This window comes from Gallinula chloropus (assembly GCF_964237585.1).
Source record: "Gallinula chloropus genome assembly, chromosome: 1".
NCBI classification, from domain to species: Eukaryota; Metazoa; Chordata; class Aves; order Gruiformes; family Rallidae; genus Gallinula; species Gallinula chloropus.
The window spans coordinates 18,537,391-18,552,034 of NC_140085.1; the positions used below are offsets into that span (position 1 = coordinate 18,537,391).

At 40.9% G+C, this 14,644-nt stretch overlaps 1 protein-coding gene across 2 annotated transcripts in view; it reads left to right on the plus strand.

Moving 5' to 3' along the window:
• The window catches only part of MRTFA (myocardin related transcription factor A), a 79,496-nt gene that overhangs the window by 21,826 nt on the left and 43,026 nt on the right, over window positions 1-14,644 (plus strand). The window contains exon 1 of one of the 2 annotated variants that reach the window (XM_084279413.1): window positions 8,798-9,081. The exons of the other annotated variant lie outside the window; for it this stretch is intronic. Coding sequence (XP_084135539.1) covers window positions 8,955-9,081 — 127 coding nt within the window. The 5' untranslated portion in view covers window positions 8,798-8,954. Of the gene's footprint in view, window positions 1-8,797; window positions 9,082-14,644 lie in introns of those variants that run through there. 2 annotated transcript variants of the gene reach the window in all.

The following is a 14,644-nucleotide window of genomic DNA, read 5'->3' on the forward strand; positions in this document are numbered from 1 at the left end:
CTTGCAAAGGAGGCCCATGTCTTCCTCCCTGCTGCCCCCCTTGGGAAACCACATGGGTCAGACCAAACCATGTGTAGCATTTTCTTGTACTTTCCTTATTCTCTACACTATTTTATGCCTTAAACTTTTGCCAGTGATGGTAGTATCACGGATGGTTGAAAAGTTGCAGTCTCGTGTATGTGGAAAGGTCTTTGGGGCAGAAGTTTGGACATCTGCAGGCTAAGTTTAGGATGTAAAGCTACAGTGTTGGTTTTGTAGCTGTTCCCTGTGGGTTTGGATTTGCACCGAGGTACCATGCTGTAAAAGCAAGGTAGCTTGCCCTGATTTTCACTCAAGGGAGCTCTTGTCTTTCTGGCTCAGTGCAAAATTGCTGTTACTTGTTTGAGTCTGGGTTTTGGTGAGCTTTTTTCCATCTATAAAAGGTTCTTTTCAAATGCTTGGAAAATGGAATTTATCATGAACTGCATTAATATTTTAGGTCAGTTCAGATTGTTTGGGGAAAATACTTTTTTCTTTTTAACTTTTTTTTTTTATCTGCTATCAAATCACTGGGGAGAGGTACAAATGATGTAGGAATGGAGAGAAGATGGACATTTCATACCAAGAGTCTCAGTTTCAAAGAAAATAAACCTTTGGCTGGGTTAATGCAGATTACAATTAACTTAAAAATGTAGTCTATGGAGAAAGAAGAGTATTACCATCAAAATTGCATCTTCCTGAAGTGATAGACCAGTGAATGCCTTGAAGGCATTAAAGGACTCCTTCCAGTGCAGCATAACCAGGATATATATCCCGCTAATCAAAAGCTTAATAAGTTGGTGACAGGCAGGTAAAAACTATCCCAAATCCAGTCTCACACTGTCTCCCTCTTGACATTCATGCTTTATGCTGTAGTCTGAAATTTCTAAACTTGGGGGGGGGGGGATAAGTCCATAGTAGATGCTAGAAACATTCTTCTGTGGCATCACTGCATTCATTCAATGAAATTAAATGGTTGCACACCTTGACATTGTCTCAGGTTTATTTTATGTTGTAGCTGAAGATCAAAACTCAAATGTTCTACACATTTTTATATTTGAAACATAAATTCTGTTGTTGAAGCCCCCATGAAAGCTTGAGATTAGCATGTATCCAGGGGATCGCTAAAGGAGGTGTTTGAGCATTTGACATTAGGGGTGATTTATAGATCCTTGGCAATGCCAGAACTGAATTTTACATTCTTAGGACAAAATGATCTTCTAGAAATTATTTCCTGCCTCAGAAAATGCTGACAATAGCTGTTTTTTACTGTTGGGTGAGGTGAGCTTCCATAACAATGTGCAAAGGGGACCACCACTTACAGTGGAAAATAACCATTGAATTGGGTTAGCAGTATCATAAAACTCCCTCGTTTACTGGACCTCACCCAAGCCTCCACTAGTATGTGTCTGTGACAAACCACTCAAACCATTTTTTGAGAAAAAGTTAATAGTCAAAAAACCACCATGTCTAAAATTCTTAACGTTGGCTACTAACCTATTAAATGAATGGGATGGTTTATGGTCTTTTTATAGTTATAACTCCATTAGTGCAGAGCTGTTTCAAGCTGGGAAGCAGCCTTCTGCAATCAGAAAAGGTAAATAGACATTTTAATAAAAATCTAGATTCTGGGTTTGCAATTCTGCATCAGTTTAAAAAAATAATTGTCCTACTGAGCCTCAACAATGTTGTTATTTCCCATGTAAGTGATGTGTTTGGAGAAGGAACAGTAGCTTTCTGGGCAAAAGTCACAATCCTGTAGCGAGAGTTTACCCAGTAGCTATTCTGCCAGTATAAACTGTGAAGCAAATGAAGGGTTTGCTAATCCTTTTGCAAGTAGTGCATGAACGAGTGCAGCCTGGCTGTTCTCTCTCTCTCTCTCTTGCTTAGATAGTTTAAAAATAGGCTGCATTTTCTAAGTGTGTGCAGGTAGCCCTTTTGTGCAGCAGGATGGTTTGGTACAGACGAAGCCTTTTATTGCTGGAAGATGAAAGGATGTGGGAGGGAGAAGTGCAGGATATCTTCTGCAACCACAGGAATTAGTGATGTAACTTCTCAAACTCTTAGACATGCCTTAACTTGGGGGGAAGGGTATCTTTCTCCTGTTCTTTCCCGGTTATTCCCTCCTAAAAAGAAATCTCTGTTTTAAGACAAAATCAAATTGCCTCCTTTTCCTCTCTGTCTTGCTCACTACCCCTCATGGTCTGGCAGCCAGAACTTCTTTTTTCCTACTCTCAAGAGCAAACCAAAAAATTTTGGGTTTTTCTTTTCCATTTGGTCATAGTGGTTTAAATTGAAGCCTAGAATATCTGCAAGAGGAAATGTTTTGAAAAGTCTGGTCTGTTGTGCTCAGTATTCTTCACTTACACTTACATTAACTGTGTACAGTGGTGGTAGTGGGGAAATGCACATCTGCATGTGTGTGAGCACATCTGCCTACCCCTGGAGAGGCTTTTTGGGGGTGTGTGAATTAACGGGCCTAATTGTGGGTGGGAGGGCTGATAATAATTTAAACTTAGTTGAATCTTGAGTGACTGTCTCTGACTTGAAACCTTTGACTCTTTTATAAAACAGGTAAACTATTGCTCTGAGGAAAGAGCAGGGAACTCTTCTTTCCTTCAGTCTTAAGTAATTATTTTAGAGCAAGATGGGTAATAGTTGGAACTGCAGGAATATATGGGAAGTCTGTTGCAATTCCAGCTGCAGCAGCTCTCGCTTAAGCTCCTTCACTGGAGATACCTGCCCCACATTTGAGATGCCGTACTTGAAGTGTGAGCTCTCTCTCTGAAGCTCCTTGGCTTAGCAAAGGTAATTTGAGCTAATCTTTCTAACTTTGCACTGGAACAGAGTGAAAGCATTCATACAACCAGTTCTGGGGGCTCAGCAGGGGTTGGTAACTTGAAGAAGGGCTAGTAACTTTGAACTATAAAGAAGTATGTGGCAGTGTTTGCATCTAACCAGAATTTATCAACAAAAATAGTAAAAATAACAATTACAATATGTTTGGATATGTGTTTTTAATTTATAAGCTTGGGGTTTTTTTAGGGTCGTGCACAATGGACTACAGTTGTTTGGGAACTAGATATAAAACTTATATCTCTTAATCTCTGCTTTCCTCCTTCTACTCTGAAGTTTTCTGTTGTGGACAGAGTCCTTCCACTACATTAGCTCTCTAGGGAAATCCATCTACTAGTTGCATTTCTTTTGGATAGAAAGCTCTACGTAGCTGACACCACTTTGCAGTGAAGGAGTGTGTGTGCAGCTTTCTGGAGGACAACATTGACAGAAGTGTTGCCAGTGGTTTTCAAAAGAAAATAAAACCAAACTTAAATAAGGTGATTTAACTAACTTGCCTTTAAAAGTTGCACTGTGTGGGTGAGGCATTCTGAGCAGCTCTTCCATTTAGTAATATTAGGAGCATGTGCTGCCTAATGCTTTTCTTTTGATACGATCTAGAGCTGAACCATTTCTTTCTCTCCATCACCCTCTGGCATCTTCAGTACAACAGGTCCAGGAGGTGAGAGCTGTGAAAAGCAAATGTTTTGATTTCTTCCTTCTGCCTGTCCTCCCTCCTCAGGTCTGTAGAGCCTGGGAGAAAAGCAGGGCTCAGTGGCTCAGTGTTAGGGTAAGTGGGATGGGGCATCACTGCTTCATCTCTCCACACCTCACTTACAAAGCTGACTTGCTTTGCTGGTTGGGAATTGCTTATCTGTGGAGCTAATCAAATGCAGATCAGCCTTGCATTCCTTGGACTGAACTGAATCTTCTCACTCCTGTGTTTTGCAGATAGGGATCAGGGATTTCATGTGTGTGTTTTCAGGGAAAGGCAAAGTGACATCTTGGCTGAATCCCAAGGAATGGGGTGGGTGGCAAAGCTTATATATGTGCTGGGGGTTGATTTGGCTCTAGCTGCTGTGTAAAGTTCACTTTGGCAGCTGAAAGATGCAGAGAGAAGCACTTTCAGAATTAGAGACAGTGAGGTAATGAGAAAGTGACATAGGAAAGGAAGTGGTAGGGGGGAGGGGAGGCCTCAAAATGCGCTTTGACATCATCTGATAGGTTTTCCAGCCTGTGCAGCAGCTATTTTTATGCTTTCAACTCACAGTATTTACAGCTCAATGACAGCCAACTTGCCAAAAGTGGGGGTGGTGGTATATCCCAGAGTGGGTTGGGGGACTGAAGAGCTGTTCCAAAGCTACAGCAAAGGTCCAGGTTCCCAGGCCTGTCTGCTGCTGCCGCCTTTTTCCACATCTGTATGGTGGTTTACCTTTGGCTACCTGTCATGTCTAGGAGTTTTCTGAATGCTGACTGGCAGCAGTAGCTGTCATCAGCTAGTTGAAAAGATCAGGGTATGTCAACCTCAGGCTCTTCCTGAGAACTGGAGAAGCAAGAATGTACAGTGCTCCAGGCTTGATGTTTCTACTTCTTCCTGAAGGTCACTGGTGGTGGGAGGCAGGATCCTGGGAATATCCAAAGCAAACTCACATTACATAAATGTGATCCTTAACCGAGAAAAGTAAGCAACACAAGTGGCAGCGTGTATTTATTTTGAAGTATAAAATGAATAGTCCTGAGATGTCATGTCAAAGCTTTACAGTGATGGTGGTGCAGCATTCTATTATTTTTCCAGCTTTTGTCTGCTTGCTAGATGTATGAGAGACAGATCTTCAATTATAGTGGGCTCATACTTCTTTCTAAAGGTTCGTCTGGCTTAGACTTTGAATGATATCTTTCTTACGTTGCTCAAGTGTACGTATATTCCAGCTGTTTGCCAGTTTTTAGCTGTACATTGTTTGGATTTCATTACTAACTTGTGTGCATGCAGATCCTTGCAAGCATTGTGTCACCTGAGAAAATTACTACTGGGAGAAGGAAGAACCTGCTGCATGGAGGACTGGAGGTGAAAAGAGGGGGGAAAAAATGCTACATTTTAAGTTGTTCTGAGTGGGTTGTTAGCAAATTTTCTCTATGTTAGTTAATTTGAGTTTAAAGAAAACATTCATTTTGGGGGATAAAACTAATAATGCAGTTTTGTATTACAGTTAAGCTGATCCAACGTTTAGCCTGTGTCGGGACTGGTGTAGTCTTTCTTCCCAGTTGTGTTCACCAGCCAGCAGCTCTGGTGCTCATCCCACCTGTTGGTGTAACTGGTAGTAGGTTGAATTGGGTCATTAAAATACCAGATGAATGTCAGAACAGGTTTTAAGGAGGACAAGAGTGTGCATGGCTGGGAGAAGGACAGGAAAAGGTGAACTAGAAGAGATCCTTTTGGTGGTAGCAAGCTTTAAGCACCTTGCAGGTCTGATGGTAACTTTGCACAGGCAAAATTTTGTGTGCTCCTCAAATTGAAAGGTCAAATATCTATGGCAGGGTCAGAACTTAACTTGAGGGTGGTTTACACTTCGATATTTCTCTTCTAGCACAAAATAGTAATTTGAGAAAGCTGTTGCTTATATACTGGCTTAACTTTTGAGGACAGCAAAATAAAAGAGAAAGCCAATGATTTTTTTCAAAATACTCTAAGTAATGCTCACTGACATTCAAGTACAAGTATTGCATTCTGTGCCCACCAGGCCTCAGATCTGTGCAAGCCATATGTGCACCTGATGTTACTTCGTATTTCTGCGTGAGGGTATAAATAGTAATGCAGCATCTTGAAGAAGAATACATTCCCACAGTCTGGATCTCATTTCACACTTGAAAGTCAAAGGATATAAAGCTCAATAGATGTCTTGTGGATAGATTATGAAAATTTGGCCTGATGTTTTCCAAACCAGAAATCTGTGGCAAACTCCTAGGTGCTTTTGATAAAGGCGATCTTTCTGCCAACAGAAACTGCTGCCAAATCCAGGGTAGAAGTTACACAAGACACCAAGTGTTGGACATGCATTGGCGTGGGTTGATCCTACTCTGCAGGAGCGGTTAAGCAACTGAAACTGTTGGAAATCCTCCCTCTCCTGTGAAAAGGACCTTCCCTTCAACCTGCTGATTTCCAAACTGTCAAAAGTTACTCATCAGGCCTTACTTGTTCTTACAGTGCATTGACATTTCTTTTACCAGTACATCAGGATCCAATAAAACTCTTGTTTAACTTTTTGTTGCTTAGTAGTCTCAGTGTTTCATACAAGACAGGTTTGCTCTTGGTCTTTACATATCTATCAGAATGCATATTTTCAAGGAGGTACCCCCACAAGTGCTTACTTATGTGTTAAAGATATCCTCCAGCCTGGGCCCCTTGGAATTTGTAATTTTACAAGCATGCAGGGTAGTATCCAAGTCCTTTTTGGAGTGTTGTGGCCCATCTTTTTCTGTTTTGGATAACTGCTAATTGTTTCAGAACACTAAATAACTCTGTAGAACAAATTGGATGCTGTAGGACAAAATTTTAGAATATCTTGCTCAAAGATTTATCTACCTACCTATCTACCATTGAGCCAATCGTGTTTTTCTTTCCAAGCTCTTTTCTGCATAGCAAGAAAGGTATGTCTGCATACATATCTGTAGCTCTGCAATAATACATCGAGAGGATCAACTCTTCATCAAGTGGGAGTTGTCTATTATAGCAGCAGAGGATATGTTATACCATCAGATTGCCCAAACTAGCAATATATTTCATGCATTGTTACCTGCTTGATGCCTCTCTTCTTTCAGTTCTTAAACTTTCTTCGTCAGAACTCAGACAACATCTTTGAGCAGTTTTGATGATACTTGGATATTGGTGAGTCAGCTGCAGAGAGCAACCAGCTCACATCTCCCAGGCCTCATACACTGTAGTGAGCTGCTAGCTCAGAGGCCTTGGTTGGCAAGTACTAGCAGTCTTTGACCTCTATAGCTGAATCTTGTCATTTCCACCATCCAGATGGTGTATTGCTTGCCAAAAGAAGTCAGACTTGGTCTGGCACAGGATAGTCTTTAGTTATTACAGTAATTATGGGGAGACCTGTCTGCACAGAGTATGAGGCCTGATTCAATGTGCAGTTGCGTGTTGCTGTTGAAAGGGGAGATCTGGACAGTGTGTTTCTTTCTCCCCTCCTTCATCCTGGCTTTAGCATTCTTGTGGTCTGCCAGGTCAGCTTTGCACGGCAGCTCTCTACAGCGTCATGACTGTAATTTGACCTTATTGGCCAAAGTTCATTGTGAAACTGGACCTTTACCTGACTTTTACAAATCTTAACTTTAAGATGAGAGTCAGTGTTGAGTGTTACTAATTTAGGAATAATGCGATTACGGAGGTTTAGATTACCAGCAAGGGTGGTTTTTTACCCACATGAACTTTAGAGTTTGGATTCTTTTCTGAGTGAAGGTTGAACATTTCACAGTAGCAGAATACTGTTGAAGGTACTCAGAAATGTCACTAATGCCATCTAGCATCATCATTTAGTAAACATATAAAACTGTTCATTAGGTTTGGTTTGTAACTTAAACATATGTTAGATTGTTCCCCTAGTGCAGCTTATGGCAGAGTTAGTCATACTTTTTAATTTTGGTTGAACACCGCTTTTCTTACCTATTAGCTTCATTATTAGAGACCTTCCCCCTCCCCTCCCTGTCATTGTTATTCCAGCCTTGCTTTACAAAATGGCTTTGATGCCTCAAACTATTTAGAGAAGAGAAATTTTTGTCTTGATTGAGAGCAGCAAAATATGAAATGGAGACTGTTCCAGTAGTGTTTGGAGCATTCACCTTCTTATTTTTGTAATGCCCATGTGTCTATCTTTGCTTCAGGCTTGTAGGATGACACCAAGTACTATTAATCCTTCTTTTTTTTTTTTTCTGGAATGATACCAGAACACTTTTTTTTCCAGGTGTCTGTATTGATTGGTCAACTCTTTTCCCTCTACCCCCCACAGCCCCACCTTTTATGATGCATACTTATCGAGGCTAAAAACCAACAGAGTCACCAGCTGTACTGGTTGAAGTACCTCCTGGCTGTTGCTCGGGTGGAGCGTGCTTTTCCCTGGCTGTTTCTAATTCCAATTATGTGCTGGGTAGTATGCATAACCAAAGTTTGTCAACCATATAGCATCTGTTCCTGGTACACATTAAATAAGCTCCAGGTGAGATGACTGCCTCCATACAAGCACATATTTTGATGTTTTAGTGCTTGCAGCAGAGGGTGATTGATTGGGGGATGCTGATTATCTTCAGGTAGGTGTTTCTGCTAGGTTGGGAGAAAGGATTTGAAGATAAGGTGAGAATGTGTCCTTGGACAGAAGTAGCCTGCTGTTACTTATAGGTGGTTAGAGCAAATGCACGTATGACCTGTTTCCCAGATTATCAGTTTAGCTTTCTCCACAACTGAAATTCCATTTAAAGTAGTTTAAGCAGGAGGGGACAAAGAGCAGTGTGTGGCTTCTGTGCTCAGAGTGATGGTGTTCCCCTAGCTGTGTGCACAGCGATCTTACAGTCAGGACGTGCAGGGGGAGAGAGGGTAGTGCTCGATCACATGATATTGCCTGTCTGGCAGGTGTCGGTAGTGTGAGTAGAGAAACCAACTGTTCACTATTTTGGGTGAATGAGGTTGGCTGTTACTGCAAGTGGCCCCATGAAGAAGTCCACGCATCTGTTGATAAGCACTGCTCTGCATACTGGGACCCTGAATGCTTATAGCTGCTTGCTGAAACTGAAGTTACTGTCTGAGCTTTGAGATAGTAGGACGAAAAGTTTTGCCAAGAGCCTTGCTGATACTAATCTTTAGATGTCGGCTGTCAGGATTTGTCTGTGCCTTGAGTGCCTCTCTGTTCCTATGCAAGTACAGCCTTGGAATCTAGCAGTAAACTAAATTTTTTTCAACTCTACCACTTGGTGCAGTGACTGAAACCAGGTAGAGAGGGATTGTGGTTGGGTCTCCCGTGAGGATTAAGCACCCCTTCCACTAGCCTGGGACGCCTTCTGTGTTACAGAATCTGCCTTCAGGTCCAGGGACTTCCTCTAATATGTTGGATAAAGCCAAGACACTCCAGCCTGCCTATGTCGGGATTGTGCCGCTTGCAGAGACTGTGTCAAAGCAAGGGAAGAGCTGTTCAAGCACATATCAGGATTCATACCACAGCTTACGAGAAGGTTAGCAGGCTCTGCTTTATTTGTCGTAGGCTCTTTATAATTGGTTTGTGGGTTGGGGTTTTTTCCTTTTTCTTTTTTTAACTTTTCCCCTCTTGCATCTATTGAATCTGCCTGCTTTTCCTTTTCTGGGCGGTAGTCCAGATTTTGGGTTTCCCACTGACTCTTGTGACCTCTTGTCCCTGAGGGCGCTCGTAAGCATGCCACAGGACAAGGTTGGAGTTCTGTATGTTGGAGCATTCTGTGTAGTGACTTGCAGTGCCTGGACCTTGGGACAGTTTCACTTCCATTTGGAAGTTTTATTTTCAGAGCTTGTTTTTTTCTTCTCCTCTAAGTCTGTAGTGCTTTTGTGAGCAGTGTTTTAAGGCTGTTTTATTAGAAAAGGTGTAAAAGGCTTGTTCTGGAGTGGCAACTGCCTTGCAGATAGAATATTGTGTTTTAAGTTTCAGTATGTTGTATTTTAGTGTGTGGAAGAAGTGAAGTGTGTGTATCTAAATGGCATTCTGTTTTAGATAATGGTATTCTCCTGCATATACATATATATGATTTTTAATGGGGGTTTGATAATTCTGAAAGATTTTGTAGACAGAGGTAAAATTTCAGGGAGTGATATCTACAAGAGAAGAAGAAGAAGATGATATAGAGAGATTGAGAAAGATTGAGAAGATGAAAACAGACAATGATCCATTTCTAGTACGCAGCATAATAAATAGCAACAAAGGGGAACCAGGAAAAGATTACAAGGAAGAATGGCAGAAGGTAACAAAATGCCAGTAACAAACATAACAAGGTTTATGTTTTGTCAGAAATACTGGATGTGTCCTGCTATAGGTGAAATTTCATTAGGAACTTGTAGGGGTGAATGAAGATCTTGGGCACAGTGGTCTAGAAATAAGGTGATGACTGATTTTGAGAGTGAGTAATGTGATCCGAGCAGAGCAGAAAGTGACTTTCAGTGACATTTTGCACAGAAAAGCAAAGGCTGATAGGAGTTAAGGAGAAAAAGCCAGACAGAATAAGGCTGTATTTGTTGTGGAAAAATGGCCAGTGTGTAGAAGACGATCTTAGCAGTTGCATTTAGATGATTTTTTTCTCACATGCAACTCCAGGCCTGCTGAGGCTGCCAAAGAAAATTGTTAAGTTTCTACACCCTATTGTCACTCTCCCTACCAAGTGTCTTTAACAGATATCAAGAGTTAGCTTGTTAGATTTTTAAATTATTACTTTTTTTTTTCTTGTTTTCATTGGAATAGTGTTTGTTGGAACAAATATGGAAAAGCAAAACTCAAGTCACAGTCCTCAAATTCAAGTTTGGGAGTCATAAATCTGTTAATGTAGGCAGCATTCCCAGTTTACTTTGTCTGCTTTGGAGTCAAAGTAGCACATCAATCTTTGGGGGGAAAAAAAACAAACAAAGATTTAAAAAAGACAGAACTTGCAGCTGTCTTCTATTTGGAAAGCATTGATTTTCACAGAAGGTGAACACTGCATTTGGGTGTGCCAGAAAACATCTTTCATCCAGTTGTAGTAGTAGTAAGATGCTATTCTGAAGTACTTTAATCAATACAAAAATGTTTGTTGCCATCTCAACTTGAAGTCAGTTAAGGTAATTGAATTCTTTTATAATTCTGATTATTGAAAAAGCTGTGTTGACTCTGCAAAGTCGAGCAATATCATCAGCCTACCCCATGGCCAATTCATGAGAGTCTAATTTAATCCTGTGTGATGAGGAAAGTTACATTCTACAAGCTACCAAACAGGAAAGATACGGAAGGGAAATAGATGCTGCCAACTTATTTCATATCAGAAAAGAATAACCCTTTAGCTTTGCTGCTGCACCACTCAAGTCTCCTGCAGTCTCAGGATGCCTGTTGTATTTATACTGTAGCAGGCACTGTATTTTGCAGAGCCAAATCTTACAGGCAGTAGAGAAGCAGATGCGCTCATGTGTAAACCCTTACGGAAGCTCTGGAAGTCCAGAATTAGCATTGAACCGAAACGATACTGACTGTCGTACCTTAGTGTTGGTCCCCCTAAAAACGGGACAGCTTTGTTTTGTTATTGCCTAGGACAGAAAATTTGCACACTTCTCTTCCTCACCCTTTTCCCCACAAATGTGAATGGGTGCTAGTCTGCTTTCTCCTGTATAAAACCAGGCAAACAAGGGGTGTCTGTATTATGCTGACAATGCTCTTATCTATTCTCTAAATGAATCTCATGAGAAGTGGCTATTTGGGATTGATGGATAGACTTCATCTTGTTTCCTTGCCTCTGGAAAACAGATCTGATTTATTTTCTTTTTAATTGGGACTTGACATTTGGGAACTCCTGATCCTTTTTGTGCAGAAATGGATTTTACATCAGGAAGTTAAAGAACATATATGCCTGTATTTTTCAAAATATGTGTTGGGGCAGTTATCTATAAAATTCCTAGAATTCAGGAATCCATAAACATGTTTTATGTTCAAGAATGCTGTGGAATAATTTAGTTTTCAAATACCAGAGTCCAGTTTGCTGTTCCTAGGCCAGTTAATAATGTGGTAGCCGCTCATGAAAGATGCGAAGAAGGAATTGCAGAAAGGTACTCAAGGAAGTTAGCATTCATGTGAGTCTAGCTTAGAATTACATACTTTCAAAAGTAATTTCCAACTTTTGCAGCTTTTTGCACCTCTCCTTCTCAGGAGATATTCAAAACCTGCCTGGATATGATCCTGTGCAACATACTCTAGGTAATCCTTCTTTAGCAGAGGGGTTGGCCTAGATGATCTCCAGAGATCCCTTTCGATCCTTGCCATTCTGGGATTGTCTTTCATTTGTTGCTCTTAAACTAAACACTTTTTTTTTTGCAAGTCCTCCCTTCAAAAATGTTCAATGTGATTCAGGGGCTGACAGTGAATTTCACCTGTCTTTTTCCAAGATTTGTGTCTCAGGGCCCAGACACCCGAACAAGTTCCTGCATGCCATCTGATCTGCAGTAACTCTGCACATTCTTGGTCCGCAGCAAATGTGAGGTAATTTGAGTTAGCTTAGCCTTTGATTAAACTATTAATATCTGTTCAGTACTTTGAAGAGATCAGGAGTCATGCAAGTGCTTGTTAACATACAACTTTTTCACAAATGGTCTAGACGTTTTTGTTTCCAAGGCACCTGAAGGTAAAGCTGGTCAGTGGTGGTATTGTACCCAGTAGAGGGCAGAAGAACCTGAACGTGTAGACCTGGAAGCTCTCAACACCAAGGACATCCCCAGCAAGAGGCTTCTCACTGGAATAGAGTAGTGTTTTTGTGTAAAAGTTGATCTGCCTTCCTTCTTCAGAGTGGACCTGAAGATGCTGTGGGAGATGTCAGAAGTGATGCCTCATGCAAATACATGGGTAAATAACTTGAGAAACCAGTCACAAAATGTACCAGACACATCTCTGAATTATGGTGAGAGAAGTCCCACAATTCAGAATTAGTTATGCAAATAATGCTGTGACACAGAAAAACACAGAAAAGGTGTTGAATGTATGGGGAGCTGACCTGCTGGCATTCCTTAGGGCAAAGCCAGAGGCACGTCAGGCATATGGAGTGAGACTCCCTGTAGCCTCATGCTGCAACTGCTCTGCAAATGTGTAGCACAGTGCCTGTGATTGTGCTGAAAAGGTCAGAGGTTCAGTGAAGGTAAGAGAATGGTGTTTTAATGTGAGGAGGCTCAAAGTTGGCAGTAGAATGGCAATTTAAATTTATTTTTGCTTAATTCCCAGTGTTCCTTCTTTGACTCCGAAGACTTAGAAGTGTTTCCGGGTATTTAACTTTGTAACACAAAGGGGAAGCTCAGGAAAGGGTTAATGTTGAATAACCAGGGATTTATAAGTCAGTCATTATCAGTGGAAGGAGAGCCCTGGCATTTTCCCTGCAATTGAATTCACATATTTTTTTTGGTCCTGCTGCCCTACTGTGTTTTTTTGTTTTTTGGATATGACATGTTTTCCCCTCTCAGAGTTTACTGAACTATTCCTGTCAGTGTAATGATCCCCAGCTGTTGCTTTAGCCCTAGCTATTTTCATGCTGGGAATGGGGGAGGAGGAGAGGAGCAGGGTCTAGCTTGTTTACCACACTGTGATCTACTTCATTTGTTAAAAAGTGGCTACTGTAATAGTTAATTTAGCACAAAGTAGTACTAAAAGGAAAGAGTTGTAGCTTTGGACCTGCAAGAGCAAGGAGATCTAAGGACTCAACACAGGCAGAAAGCAAGAAGAATAGAAACTGGGTGTGGTGCAGTGAATGCAGCTGTCAGTAGCATTTGTGCAGGCAATGCTTTGAACTAGTAATGATACCAAGTAAAATTTGCAGTAAGTACTTTCCTGCCATATCAACTGAATTTTCTTCACAGTTAAGCTGAGTTTCATGTTCAACAGCAGTGGTGCTGGGGTACTGATGATCCCAGCAACTGGGAAACATGTTAATAAAGCTTGAAAAAAACTGGTGTGACTTTTGAATGATTCATCATTTGATAATTATTTGTTGCTTGTTTTTTGAAGAAAATACCTGTATTTATACTTATAAACAGCAAATGGCTGATGCTTAGACTTCCCAGGAGCTGTTGAAAAACAGATGCTTTTTGGAAAACAGAACTATGATACTTAAGCTCAGATTGCCTGCTTTGCAGCCAGAAACAACTTCTGCAGTTATCAGGCTTGTTCAGAGTCCTTGCCAGACAGATGTCACTGTGACTCTCTTGCTCAAAGAAGATAAGGGTCAATGACAGTTGTAGTTTCTGCGTGTGTTTTTGGATCCACATCAGGCTGCCTGTGTAAATCTTATCTTGGTACTTTTATCATCTACAAGATCTGTCACTAGTCACCTCAGATTTTTCATCATTCTGTCACACCTGCAAGTCATTGATCAACAACCTAACGAATATCTATACCAAAAATAAGTGTCTGCTTAGATCTTTCCTTTCGTGCCCCAACTCCCATCTATCGAGTCTTTTCTGAGCATTGAATTACTGGTCTTGTCACCTGCTGCATCAATAAATTTCAATCCAAAATGTTTAAGCAGCACATTTCTTGGCAAGAACCCCTGCAGCCTATGGTAGAAAATGGGATATGGCTGCTGACGTAGCTTAGGGTCATCAAACAAAAACATACAGTGAGCCTGTGGGGCAAACTGTGTTCCTTTTTCTTGCAGCAGATATGTAAGTAGAATGGCATTTCTGGACCAGAACTCATGGTTTTCTTTCTCTTTCTTGGGCTAGTGGAAATAGATGCAACGTTTTCCTCTAGTGGTATGTCAAGTTTATTAACCTGTTATTTCTACAACCTAAGAGCAGACCTACAGTAGCTGAAGTACATTGCAATATGGTGATTACTAATAAGAACTACAAAATGTTATTTGCTCGTCAGTGTATTCAGGATTTTTCCTGGTGTTCAATGAGATGGGTAGAAGAACTGTGCAGATGACCTACTGCCACAGTTTGTGTTTATAGTATAGTAAGTATTCTCCCAAGAAAACAAAGATTTGAACTTTCCAGTCTGCAGTTAGACTGAGCCTGATTAAACTAATAAGGAATATGAAAAGTCAGCAA